This window comes from Rhinolophus hipposideros (genome assembly GCF_964194185.1).
Source record: "Rhinolophus hipposideros genome assembly, chromosome: 9".
Taxonomy (NCBI): domain Eukaryota; kingdom Metazoa; phylum Chordata; class Mammalia; order Chiroptera; family Rhinolophidae; genus Rhinolophus; species Rhinolophus hipposideros.
In genome coordinates this window covers 74,055,338-74,069,935 of record NC_138055.1, presented here as the reverse complement: position 1 = coordinate 74,069,935, position 14,598 = coordinate 74,055,338, and the positions used below count along the sequence as shown (strand labels likewise).

General features: G+C 33.9%; 1 protein-coding gene and 1 pseudogene across 5 annotated transcripts in view; one reads left to right on the top strand and one right to left on the bottom strand.

Annotated features, from left to right (window-relative positions):
• PPP1R12A (protein phosphatase 1 regulatory subunit 12A) overlaps positions 1 to 14,598 on the top strand; it is a 140,235-nt gene that overhangs the window by 108,041 nt on the left and 17,596 nt on the right. For all 4 annotated transcript variants that reach the window (XM_081058258.1, XM_081058260.1, XM_081058261.1 and 1 more), the window contains 5 exons: positions 3,379 to 3,469; positions 4,490 to 4,690; positions 4,934 to 5,102; positions 6,931 to 7,052; positions 11,165 to 11,230. In XM_081058258.1, coding sequence (XP_080914384.1) covers positions 3,379 to 3,469; positions 4,490 to 4,690; positions 4,934 to 5,102; positions 6,931 to 7,052; positions 11,165 to 11,230 — 649 coding nt within the window. The remainder of the gene's footprint in view (positions 1 to 3,378; positions 3,470 to 4,489; positions 4,691 to 4,933; positions 5,103 to 6,930; positions 7,053 to 11,164; positions 11,231 to 14,598) is intronic.
• On the bottom strand, positions 7,710 to 8,595 carry LOC308501632 (mitochondrial inner membrane protease subunit 1-like; annotated as a pseudogene). Its single transcript has 2 exons — positions 8,195 to 8,595; positions 7,710 to 7,768 (listed from the first exon to the last, which is right to left on the bottom strand). The product of its transcript is annotated as a mitochondrial inner membrane protease subunit 1-like (transcript).

The following is a 14,598-nucleotide window of genomic DNA, read 5'->3' as shown; positions in this document are numbered from 1 at the left end:
CTTAATCCTAAAGTTAGAGTTCTCTATGGATCAGAATTTTTTTTCTGTAAAATGAGGTGTTTGATTTATATAATTTTTAACTTCCAAAATCCTTAATCTGTAGCATTCCATGCTTTAAAATTTTTTCCAGTGACAAAGTCCAGTGGATAGCTCCCCGGAATCATCTGTTGTTTCAGAACAAATTATGGTTCTTTAACCTCAGATTTCTTTATTTTTTATGTTGCTGGAGAGAGTTGAGTTTCAACTTTTTAGAATTAATCCTAGAAGACATTGGATATTAAGAATTAAGTATTTAGAAATGTTGTTAAAGACAGCAACTTCTAATAGCATAAGCAACAAAATGTGTCTGTTGACATTTTTCCTGGTCTCTATTACAGAAATTTTGTTTGTCTAACATTGTGTCAATGATGTTTGCAGTAATATTAATGTTTGTGTTTTGTTTTACGTCAAACATTTGTTTGCGAATTTGAATATATTGCTGGCCTTTTCTGTTTGTCTTTTAATCAGATATCATTAATTCTTTTGAAATGTATATGGTTGAAAATTTGCCTCCAAATGTATAGACGTATGATGATTTAAGAATATATTGTGCCTGACCAAAGATAAGTCAATGCATTTATACTGTTTGGTACCCTCGCGTACGTATTTTTGGATATTATGTAAAGTTAGCATGCACACTATTAAATTCTATCGTATTTTGGAATTTTCCTGTTTTTATGGGTCAGGATTAGATGAAGGGTCCTGTTTTTGTTAAGATGTCCAATGGATGGATTAATGGGGAGTAAGGAAGAGAAGCTAGCTTTACTTAGATGGAGCATGATAGCAGATTCTTTCATTGTTTAAGTATTTCTGCTTCTCCATAGTCTTTAAACTGCAAGACAGTACCTTACTGATAACTTCATATTTGTAGCATGGATTCACATGGAACTGTTGCTTTAGTGTAACTACACTCATTTCCCATTGGCTCAGTCAGCTCCTATTTGCCCATTTATCTTCCCTCTGGAAGGAAAAAAGCTGAGTGAAACAAGAGTAGGTGTTCAGGTTTTAAAAGATATAATTTGGTTGACTAGCCAAAATATAAATACTATAAGTCAATATAAATATTTCAGCCAATAAATGCCAGTGAAATACATTTGGAGTAATTGTATTTATTGAAAAAAATCCTTAATTTGAAAATAACAACCTTTAAGTTGCTCAGAAAGTAGTAAGCAATCTAAGACTACCAGAAGACTACTAAGGAGTAAACTTATATACCCTCGTAGTTATAAGGAAGAGATCTAGTATGGCGGTATGATATAGTAAAGATTAAGGCAGCAGTGGAGTTTGGTATATTCAGCCATCTTTCTAATGATCAGCTCTTTGGAATTAAAAATACATAAAATATATTAATTATTTTTCTACTCTCCATCCTATTCTTAGACGTCTGCTCTGTATAGACACCTCAAGGATGGAGAAAGGAGCTGAATATCACATGGGGACTGTCAAATGTAGGAAATATATGTGTTAGAAATTGATAGGCTAGATTTTTATGCAAATGTATGTAAAATTTAAATGAACAGATTTTACAAGTCCTTTGACTATTAATTTTTATCCCCCTAACTTGTATTTTATTCTATGAAATGTATTTTATTCCATGCATATGTATGGAAAATTTAATTGAACAGATTTTACAAGTCTTTTGACTGTTAATTTTTATCCCCCCAACCTGCATATATTAAACCGGATATGATAAATAGATTTATTAACTTTCATGGCAACTTGAAACTGTGTTAAAAAAGAATCTAGGCTCCTTGAAAGAGAGTGGGATGGTTGATTAGTGCTATTTGCCATAGGTTAAAACGGCAAAGTGGCAATGCAAATTTCCCTGTTCTAAACTAAATATGAAAAGTTTGACCATATTCATAGGAGTTTGAATTCAATAGTCCATGCTCATGCTTGCTTTTAGAGCAGCTCATGAAATTCTGAAGTGATATGCAGACATATGGGCTGCTATAAACTTTTTGTTCAACCAGATTTGCTGTCACATTTAGGTTTCATCTCCTTGTATTATTTTCTTCTTATCCAAAAAGCAGTAAATTGCATAGGACCAGTTGGTGTATAAATAAGTATTAAATGAACGGGTAAAACAATAGCCACTGGACCATATTTTCTAAGCTGATGTCTCATGGAACACTTGTCGATATTTATAATCAGTGTACTACCAAAGGAAAAAAAAGTGTTTCCTACTTAAATGACTTTGGGAAATGCTACGTTAAATATAGTTAAACCAGTGTCTTCCCTCAGTACTTTCACCTTTTAATATGTTGTGATCTTCCTAGAGAAGAGTATATATACCATTTTCCAAATTAAAAAACCAACTTCAACAAACAACTCCCTCATATTCCAGAGTTAATGTTTCTCGAATTAAAAACAAGTTTACTGGTTATTCTCTTTCTCCCTTTATATTACTTGTCCCACAAAAGTCATTAGAGTTATAAAAATAGGAAGTATCTGCTGTATCTAAATAAAAAACTTAAACCTCTAGAGAGGTGATATATAGACAGAATGAAAATTATAAGACAGAGCCCTGCAATAAAAAAAGAAAACTCCTACGTAATACTGATCATTGGAGGGAAGATATTTTTTTGTATTGCAGGGCTTGTTTTTGCTTGTTCAGCCCTTTAATTATTAATCATTTAACTCTTGACATAGATTTCATGCTATTGAAATTATGCGTGTCCTAAGACAGGATAGAAAATAGGCTTAGATTTATAAGATGCAATTTACTGAAGATAAATGCCAAATCCTCTTCTTTGTATCAGAAAATCAATTACCCAAGAGTAATGCTAATTTTAAAGCAGTTCATGTATAAAACCACTTGAATTTTTAAAGAACTCAAAGTCTGAATAAGAGTATGATGTCTGCCAAAAACATCATTAGTAAATATACAATGACGAGACTGCAGGAGTGCTGCTTACGCACTAGTCATCCCATATCCGGAATGTTGCATTCAGTCCTAACTAACCATTCTACCATAAAAGACGCGGACAGTGTAGAGTTTAGCCAGATCGCTTCACATAGGACCTAGGATGGTGTTACGGGGAATCAAAAAAAGAAACTAAAAGGAATGGCATTATATGGTTTTTTAAAAAAAAACAAAAAAGAAACTGTAGTTAGGAAGAACTTGAAAAATGTGATATGTTAATATTAGTTCTGTCTAATCCAAAAAAATTATCAGATTGCGTTGTTGAATTTTGGAGTGGGTGTAACCATTTTCTGAAGACCCCTTTTCTTAAAACCCTTTAAAATGCTAAACTTAACATGTTTCATTCACACACATTTGTATCGAATTCCCCTCATAGGTGTATCTCCAACTAACAATTGTATTTATTCCGATAGATCATACCTCACTCCTGTTAGAGATGAAGAGTCTGAATCCCAAAGAAAAGCAAGATCTAGGCAAGCAAGACAGTCTCGAAGATCAACACAGGTATATTTAACGTGTGTAATATATAAAACTTCAAAATAAATTACTTTTCCCTATTTGCTTTTGTGTGAGATTACTGATGTCAGTATATAATGTGAGTGAATCTTTAAAGATAAAGGTTACCTTTAGTACTCCTCTCGTAACCTTTTTATATGGGTACACTGTTAATATTATATTTAGCCTAATTAGCATATGCTTTGTACCTCTGAGTATTTTTTTGTTCCTAATATTGTCTCTGGCACAGAGTATTTGATAAGTGTTAAAATGAGTTCATCTTATATGATGTCTAATGATTACTAAAGAATTCTGTGAATATATAGAGTTGAGGCAAATAGTTCAATTAGGTATATCAGGCAGCTACTGTGCAAGTATGAGAAAAGTGTCACTCAGACTAGTTATCATCTCCTTACCTCCTCCTCGCCATTCTAATTATATCCCATATATCCCTTTGTGGCTCCTTTTGAGGAGCACCAAAGTCTAGATTCAGCTGTTTGATCCTTACCATTATTCACGTCAAGCTGAACTATTTCCTATGACCTTAACATATTTTTTCTCTTTGTACATTTACTTCTTGAAATCCAACCTGTTCTTCAGGGTTTGACCTTCAAAGATACTTCTTTACTGAAATTTCTGTGTGCATGTACATATGTAAAAACATAAATAATGTATAAATTCAATATAAACAATGTGTTTTTGCCTTTTCCTTTTGCTGAAATTTTGGGAATATTTATATTCATATTTCTGTCGTCTCCTATGCTAGTCTGTTAATTACTTGAATATAAAGACAATTTTCTCACTCATATTTGATATCTTCCCCAGTGCCTATTATTGTGCTTGCTCCTGATGATTCTTCATAAAATGAATGTAACCTGCTAAGTAGAAATTGTTTCAATTTCCAAACCAATTCCAAATATACATATTTGAATTTTGATACATTAATATTTAATTTATCTACTTACAAAATATTCGTTTGAAATGAACTGTAATGCCTTTCATAATTAAATTTATCTTTTTTATGTGCAGGGGGTGACTTTGACTGATCTTCAGGAAGCTGAAAAAACAATAGGAAGAAGTCGTTCTACCCGAACCAGAGAACAAGAAAATGAAGAAAAAGAAAAAGAGGAAAAAGAAAAACAGGATAAAGAGAAGCAAGAAGAAAAGAAAGAGTCAGAAACATCTAGAGAAGATGAATATAAACAAAAGTACTCCAGATCATATGATGAGGTAATATAATAGTATACCAATGACACAGCGAGGTCAAATGGTAGATAATAGTTCTTGCGACTCAAAACACAAAGACATTCACATATCAACAAACCATATACAAAATATTCAATAGGATTTTAATTAGAAATCTGAATTATTTTGACATGATTAGATTATTTTTCCATTTAAGTGAATTTAAGTGTTCTGTATGTTTTTAACTGTTTAATATTTCAGGTGTGTTTTAATTCTAATATTTCACAGACTTATCAGCGTTACAGATCAGTATCATCATCAAGTTCATCCACTCCATCCTCTTCACTTTCTACCATGAGCAGTTCACTCTACGCTTCAAGTCAACTGAACAGGCCAAATAGTCTTGTAGGTATAACTTCTGCTTACTCAAGAGGATTAACAAAAGAAAATGAAAGAGGTAAGGACCAAATTTTGAAAACACTTTGTTTCCTTCAAATAATCCTTTAAATTGGTTTTCCCTAATTAATATTTCAACAGAAAAGAAACAACAATCTAAACTGGGAGTCATTCTGCCTAAATGATACGATCTTTGAGAATGAAAAAAGTAGAAAATAGAAAATTGTATGACCTGCATTGATACGTATATCTTTATAAACTAAGATGTCACAAAAATCTTTATGTCTACCAAGATAGAAAAACCAGTATAGAAGAACTGGTGGGTGACTATTTCCAGGAGCAGTTTATTTAAAGCAGTGCTTTAAGTTATTTCTGACCTATTATGTAGATCATATCTTTTAAATGTTTTTCATGAAATTGTTTTAAACTAAAATCAATTGTCACATGTAATGTCCTTGCTAAAGCAAATTGCTCATTTCTTGAGAAATAGATTTTTTTTCAGCTAGATTGGCATACTGACACTCACTGTTAACATTTCCTATTATTTCTTATAAACTTTCTATTTAAATTCTAATTAACTTCTGCCTTAAGACAGAGATGGCTACTGAATAAAATTACTTCTAATTATAAGCATTTTGTGTTTTAAAAGCGAAATCTCATAATATTAGTCATGATAATAGAAGTAATTATGTAGGCTAAACTTCAGAGAATTAAGTTTTTCCTAATTTCCAACTAGCTTTTCTTTTGTTGGTCATTGAGGTTCTTTGGTGCTGCACTAAGTTGAGAGGCCCACATAATGTTTATAAGAATTCTGATCCAATGTTTAAAATTAGGGATATTCACATAAAAGTTCAGATTTCCATCTCTGTTGAATAACTAGAACATTTGGCATTACTGGGTCTGAATTCTCAATGTCATCAGTTGGCTGGAGCCAAGTAGTAGCAGCAGCCCCCACCCCCTTGTAATAGTGCCCCCCGACCCACATTACACATTATATTACCTAGATTGCCACTGTAGGCATCGGAGTTGGAGATCTTTGCTCTAAACTGATTCCAAAAATAACATTAAGACCCCTCTTAGTACTGTAATTTTGAGATTGTTTTTGCTGTGACTCTTCGCTAATGACGCAGGGAGCCTTTAAAACATCATTTTAACGTTACTTTGATCCATGTATGTACTTTTTAAAGCATATTCAAAAGCCCTAATATTCTTTTAGTATATGTATATGCCTGAAGCCATTTTAACTTTCCCAGGAAGGAAACAATTTTAGGACTAGCATTTTTTTTAACACGTTGATTTGCTTTTAATGAAAGAAAAATAATTTTTCCAAAAAAAAAAGAAAAAAGAATATACTGCTAAATGCTATCTAATAAAAATGAAATGAATACTGTATGTATTCTGTTGAATGAGGACTGGGAATAGTAGAAGCAGAAACTGATTAATTTATATGATGCCAACTAGCTATTCCATCATTAAGGAGTGTGTGTTTGTTTATTTTTTTGAAGTGTTAAATTTGGGTATAGTAACTACCTCCACATCAGACATTAGTAATTGGAGCCCCATTCTCTTGTTAGGATTCAATTATTTTCTATTCAACAAATATTATGAAGTGCTTCTTTTGAGCAAAACTTTTGTTTTAGGCACTAGGAAAATGAAGTTAATTAAAATTAGTTCTGTCTTGATCTTCAAGAACGTATCTGGTGAGAGATACAGATACATGTTTAAACCAAGTGGTACAGGAGCACTGAGAGGGCCAAAATTTAACGGTCATTGGAGAGAATTTTAGAAGGCTTCATAAAGAAGGGTGGCTTAGAACTGTTTTCACATTTTCCTTGCAAAATACTGCCAAGATACATTGCTGCCATGTGATGCACTGTAATCCTTAACAGAGGGAGAAAAGAGAGAAGAGGAAAAAGAAGGAGAAGATAAATCACAACCTAAATCAATCAGAGAACGACGGCGACCAAGAGAGAAAAGAAGATCTACAGGAGTTTCATTTTGGACGCAAGATGTGAGAATCTATTAAAATAAAACTCCATGATAGTATGCTTAATCTTTTCAAAAGTACACACTAATAATTTCTTATATTCCTCATAAATATGTGTTTATATGTGTGTATATGTATACACACACACACACATATACTCTTTAGATCATCACTATGTATGTTTTGAGCTATGTTACTAAATAAAAAAAGTTCTTCCTAAAGGATAGTTAACAACTATTTAGATTTTTGGTATTAAATGCTTGAGCTCTGTCCTGATTTTGTAATAAAAATAATGACTGTAGCTCAACATGCATATATTGGTAATAATTCTCCCTTAGAGATTCTTGAAAGATGTTTTACATTTAATCCCATTTTCATGAATATGATTATAAGATATACATAACAATTATTTCCATCTCAAGTGATGCTGGATAGAAGCAGTGCTTTACTTATCAAATTATAACAATTCTGTAGAATTTAATTTTTTTTCCTGTTCCTTAATTGTATGCCTGGCATTGCTAGTCATACGCAGGAGGACAAGAGAGCTGTGGGGTAGCACTGTTTATGTGCAAATTATACTTTTTCTTTTTTTTGAATAGCAGATAGTTTATTAGAAAGTACATGGTTTCAGTGGCAAATTCACTTGAACAGGAGATAATCAAATCAAAAAAGAATTTCTTGCTAATCATCAGAAAATCTGTGGCCATTAGGTCTATCATGTAGAAATCCAAAATCAGGGTCTGCCCAGTGGCTCAGGTGGTTGGAGCGCCATGCTCCTAACGCCAAGGTCTCCAGTTCTATTCCCATATAGACCAGTGAGCTGCACCCTCTAAGCTAAGGTTGTGAACAATGGCTCTCCCTGGAGCTGGACTGCCATGAGCAGCTAGAGGTTGGCGTGAGCTGCCACCGATTGCCATGTGTTGCCATGAGCAGCTGGTGGCCAGCGTGAGTGGCCAGCAGCTGGCGAGAGCTGCGATAAGCTGCTGTGAGCGGCCGACCGATGACTGGCAATGACTGCCTCAGCCTGGGGGGAGCGCAAGGCTCATAATACCAGCCTGGGCCAGGGAGCTGTGTCCTACACAACTAGACTGAGAAACAGCGGCTTGAACCAGAGTGGCAGCGGGGGGTGGGTGGGTAGAGAAGGGGGTGGAATCCAAATTCGTTCTGAGGCCAAATCTTAAAGATGCATCCTCTTATTAGTCCATGTGGAATGGGTCCATAGTACCTGAATCTGTAGAATTCTGTAGATTATCACCTTCTTACCAAATAGGACCCGTTGGCACATAACTATGGCTTTTAAAGATATCTGATAGACTATTGATGAGGATTTTGTCTCCTTCCAAACCAGTTAACTCTTTTACAAATATTTGATTTTGGATCACTTGGGCTTTTTGCTACCACAGTGTCACCTCTTTGGGTACCATAAAAATATCGATTTAAGATTTTCTGCAAAAACAGTATCTAGATTTTGAATTGTAAGCTCCTTTGATGGTCCAGAACACATGACACCACCACCAACATATTCAAAAGCACAATGAGCCGTACAGCCTTACTGAATAGTATAGCTAACAAGTCAAAAGGTTGGTCTCAGAGCAACACAAAGCATAGTTCTATGTAGACTCAGCCAACATTGGCCATAGGTCTGTTCTATAATACATACATTCAGCTTTCAGGGTAGTTGCATGGCTTCCAGAAAAAAAAACCGTCTAAAGCATGTGTCAAAGCATATATGGGTAATCCATAGTTTGACGATTCCTCCAGCACCAGAGACCCTGGGAAGACTCACCCAGGACTCAGGTGAGCCTTTCTCACCTGGGCCCCGCAGAAGCCCCTATACTGTTTCATTGCAACTTATAGCTACAGAACAGCACATAATTTGTTTTGTCTTGTTTTGTTTTTCTTTTAACCGCTTGGGTTTTTTTCCTTTTTTAAAAAATTTTTAATACAGAAAAGTTCAACAGTACAAAATTAACAGAGAAGCATAAAGATCCTACCCCAGTTATCCATTATTTAAGCTAAATCCTCACCACTTCCCCAACTCCCATATTTTGAAGCAAATCTTAGACGTGTTTCATCTGTAAAAATTTCAGTATGTACTTATAGGAGATTAGCATTCTTTTTAATTATTAAAATTTTATTTTTAAACAAGTAACCCAATACGTTATCACATAATAAATTATCTCAATACCATGATCACATTTATTGTTAAATAAATTAACATTAAATCCTTAATATTGAATATCCAGTTTTAATGTTCAGTGAATTCATCTATGCCATAAATGGTTTGTTGTTACAGTTTTATACTTTGCAGGTTTGATTAGGATCCAGGTAAGGACCATACATTATGATTAATTATTTCTTTCAAGTCTCTTTCAACCAGTAAGTTTCTCCCTCCATCCCATGTTTTTCTTACAATTATTTTCTAATGAACTGGGCTCTCATATCCCTGAAGCGTACTTTAACACAATCATGTAGTTTTTTTCTATTTCCTATCAATTGGGTAGTTGCAGGTAGGGAATTGATCAGATTTTGGTTCAATATTCTTTTGACTGGGTATTTTTGTTCCTCCATTAGGAAGTATATGATGTATGACTGATTTTAATTGACTGCCGGGTAACATTTTGATAACAGTAAAATAAAACCACAGTCTTAACACCCTAGCGTAGTAACTTATCATTTAAAATTATCTTCTTATTAACTCATGTATTAGTTTCATAGTCAAAGCTGTATTTATTATAGTATAGTATTTCTTTTTCCCTGGTTTTATTCCGACCAGCTCTCCGTTCAAAACTCCACTTTCTGGAGTCATACACCTGACCAGCATTATAAGGATCTTTTCTGAGATCCATATTGGCAATGCTTATCTTTTTAACTTGAGCCTGCATTGAATTGTGTTCTCACCAATCATCAAAGCACAGATCTCCTTTCCCCTTCATACCCACACATTTGAACCTATATCAGACAACATACAAAAAAGAATGAACCAAGGGTTCTGTCAAAGAAAGGGTAGTGTGTATTAGGCAGCTTTTTGCTCTATTGTATTATTAGGTTCCTTTTTTTTTTTTTTTTTTTGTCTTTACTTTTCAGGACCTCTGAACCTCCCCCGCTTTTTTATTTCCAGTTCCTCTGTTCTCCCACGAAAGAAACTACAATGTATAAAAACGATCAGTTCATGATGTGGAATTAATATATTAATAAATAATGTAGCCGCAGCAGCATTGATTTCCTCTGTTACGAGCCTTGTGTTCACATATCATTTTTACTAGGTACCAAAATGGTAGCTTATACGGATTCTGTAATCCTTAGAACAATTGTGTAAAGTTTTTATCCTCATTTTTATGGATAAGGTTACTATGGCTCAGAGAAATTTAAAATAAATTTGCCCTAAGTCACATAGCTGAAAATAACTATATCATATGAAACTAGGATGGTCTAGTTTTAAAGCCTGTGGTATTTTTATAGTGAGCCTGGAGCCAGATATGTTTGAATGCAGGTTTTCCCTTTTTTCTTTTTTTCTTTTGGTTCTGTAAGTCTTCTTGATATGTTCACAGCCCTCCAGTAGAATACAGGGATTCTAAGCTTTTAGCTTGCTGCGACTTTGATTTTCTATTTGGTGTGCTGCAAACTCCCAAGAAATTTTTAGATGGATTAACTATCTAAACATAATAAAGCTGTTGGATAAATCTTGCCAAGCTTATAGAATCCAGCTTTTCTTGCTTTTGATAATGACTTTACTATTTTTGTGGCCTCATTATAGTTGAGCAGCTAAATAGTGCATATATTGACTATTAAAGTACGTACAGTATCATTACAATATAAAATGGGATATCCTCTTTTTCTTGCTAGTCCTCCAACTTTCTCATCCCCAATATGAAAGTGTTTCCTAAATCAGGTTGTTAGGTGGATGGTCTTTCTTCACCATGTGTGCTAACCTACTTCGATTGTGCCATGCAGATTCAAAATAGGCTTTCTCTAAATAGGGTAGACAAAATCCCATTTAAAAATCAGTTTTCCTTTTGATCTATTTCCTGGTAGATTTTTCTCAAGGGCCATTTTATATTAGAAAAACCCTAAAGTATATAAATACTGAGTTTTGAAATTTAACTTTTCTAAAATAAATTAACAATCTATTTTAGAGTGATGAAAATGAACAAGAACAACAATCAGATACAGAAGAGGGATCTAATAAGAAAGAAACTCAGGTAAAAAGCTTTATTTTTTGCATTTAGAAATATTTGTATTGTTTAAGGATTACTTTTTACTTGTGTTTTATGTTTATTCATGCATGAGTTACTGCACAATATACCTGCATGCTGCATATAGACTTCTCAGTGGTTCTCTGGGATCAAGGGTGGAGGGACCAGAAAGGAGCGCAAAGAGTATTTTAGAGGCAATGGACGTCATCTGCATCTTGATTATAGTGGTGGATATACACAACTGTCAGAACTCATCAAACTGTATACTGTAAGTGGATGTAGTTTATTGTATTAAATTAATCTTCAAAGTTGAAAAGAAATAAACAAAAAGAGAATAGTACCATTGACCAAAAAAATGATCTGAAGGATATCCAAAAGTAGTAGATACTTTACCAGACCTAGATTTTAGTTTCGTAAATGGCAGAGTTATGTTCTGGAGGAGACAGTAGGCTTTTTAAATTTTCTTTACATTTGTTTAGAAATTTAGAGTCTCTAAAGGAAATTTAGAGTCTCTTTTGCATTCATTATCACAACTGATCTTTCCAATAGTCTTTTGAATAAGGCATTTGTGTCCGTAGTACTGACCAAGAAACTAAGACAAATTTGAAATACTGAAGGTTGCATGGCTGACACATGGTAAAAGTTTCTTCCTACTAGCTCCCCCTGCCCCCATTTGCCTGTTGTTTGGCTGTGCAGAAAACTGACATACTTGAAAGAGTTTTTGCATGTAGTGATAGAGCTGTACAACGTGAGTTCTAATCTTGTAAACTCAGCACTATCTAGCCTGAAATGACATTCTGCTGGTCTTCGTTTTGACTCGGAGTTCCTAAATAGAGCTGTTAAGATTTCTTTTAGTCATCAAGGATCTACAATAATGTGAGAAATGACCAGAAGTTGGTTATCCGTGCTAGGTGACTGTGGATATTACTTTTAGGACCAAGTTTTCCTAACCCAAATGGTACTTTTTATTTTATCTTTAAGTGACCAGACAGACAGATTGAGAAATTAATTACTTCTAAGGGTAAATTATTTGCAGGGCTAAAGCTCTGTCATTTTTAAACCCTTTGCCTGTCAGTTGTCAGCATTCCCCCCAGTTGACTTATGTCTCTTGTTCATAATACACTATAAACTTGTCCATCATCTTTCTTTCCCAGTACTCTGTGAATTCCCATCTTTCAAGGAAAAACAATGGTCAGGTAAACAAGGAGGGAATTGGTACACCATCCCCAGCTGGCACTTCTCACTGCCCTGTCACGCACAGACCCTATGTCCCACTAGGCCAGGGTTGGAAGGAAAAGATATTTTAGTTTCCAAAGTTGTGACTTTGAAACATATTGATATATGTTGTTTAAGTTTCACTGTTAAAATTATACATGAGATACATTAAGGTTGAGTAGAACATTTTTCTAAGAAAAATTTTCTTAATTCCAGACAGTTTAAATAGTTTATATTCATTTTAAATAGGGGGTTGTTTATTTCTTGCTTTGTACAAGCATTCTTTGAGTTGCAAGTAACAGAAAATACAACTCAAACTGCATTAAACAAAGAGAATTTATTGTAGTCCACTTACATTACACAACCCTCTATGTCAGCTTCATCCTCAGGTAGGTTTACCTCATAGGGCTGGGATTATAATAATTGGCTTAGGTTAGACAAGACATTTTGCTGCTAATGTGGTCTGTGTACCATCTCACCTAAACCTAATGACTGCTACACCATGAGGAAAAGAAGGAAGTTCAGATATTAACCCGGTGTCTTCTACAGAAGATGGGTAAAGTGCTTCTACCCAACAAGGGTGCTGCTCTCTTGAAGATTTGTAGCATTAGCCTTTCCTTTTCTGTTAAAAAGTATGAGCAGTAAAATTCTTCTGTGCAGTTTCTGAAATAGTGTTATCATCACCTCAGAAGAGTGTTTGATAAACTCAATAACACTTGTTATCAAACACACTTAGATTCTATAAACTCAGTAGTAGTTTTGTTGTGGACTCTAAGTTAACCACATTGAAAGTGGTTTTCTGGCATGTACTTTTCAAAAAAATAAATTGTCACATGCCAAAAAGTTCTTCAAAATTCTGCACAGCATATGAAGTTCAAGCTGTCTGCCTTCGGGATATAAGTTAAAAGAAAGTTAATAAATTTTATCACAGAAAATTTGAATTACTTACCAATATTGTTTATTATTTCAAAAATTGGACTTCTGTTGCTTGGGTTATTATGATTCACTTTCATTAAAATATTGGATGGTAAAACTTAGTATGCAGAGGACATTAGTAATTAATCAAGAATTTCAGTATGACACTAAAGCAAGAAATGGTTAAGAACAGATTAACAGATTTGATTATTTAAACATAAAGCTAGACTAGAACAGAAAAGACACCGTTATTAAAGTTGAGACACATTTTTTCTGAGTTAAAGTAAATAATCTTAGCCTTTTATAACATTTAAAAGATTAATATTTATGCTGTATAAAAGACAGTAAAAAATAAATGGGGGCATAATATATCAAATTTATAAATTTACAAATTATAAAATATTACTGGCCAATAAACTTAAAATGCATTTAATCTCAATAATAACCAGACATAACAATACAAAAATAAAATTGACAAAAGTTAATACTGCCCAGATTTGGCATGATTATTATTAAAATAGCATTTTTATATAAGATTTTGGGACTGAAATAAATTCATCCTTTCTGGAGATCAGGTTAGCAATACTAATCAGAAGCTTTACAAAAAACGGCTCATGCCTTTTAGCTAGCAATTTTCACTTCTAGAAATTTATTCCCAGAGAAATGACTGAAGAATATAAAAATAAAGCTGCAAGGTGTTCATAGCAGCATAGCTCTTAAAGAAAATTATCAAAAACACCCTAAATGTCTATTGGTAGGGAATAGATTAAATAAAATGTCTTTGCATAGATAGATATTTTACATGTTCACATAGATATGAGTACAAAAATGGTTAACAGTGGTTATCTAGGGGATTGGAGGGATTGGGAGTTATAGAGGAACTTTTTATATTGTGCTTTTATATGAGCTTATGGTACGGTAATCGGAAAAATTAAAAGGGTATTTTTACCTTGGAAAAAGAATTGAAACATAAGGAGTAAGGACGTTATGCTAGGTGAGAGAAGCTGGTCACACACACACAAAAAAAACACATACTGTTTGATTCCACTTATATGAGGTATCTAAAGTATTCAAACACATAGAAACATAGAGTTGTGGTTGCCAGCGGTTGGGGATAGGAGGATATCTGGAATTATTCAGTGGATATGGAGTTTCAGTTTTGCAAGATGAAAAAATTCCAGAGGGTCGTCGGTCAGTTGGCTCAGTTGGTTAGAGCGTGGTTGCCGGTTCGATCACCACGTGGG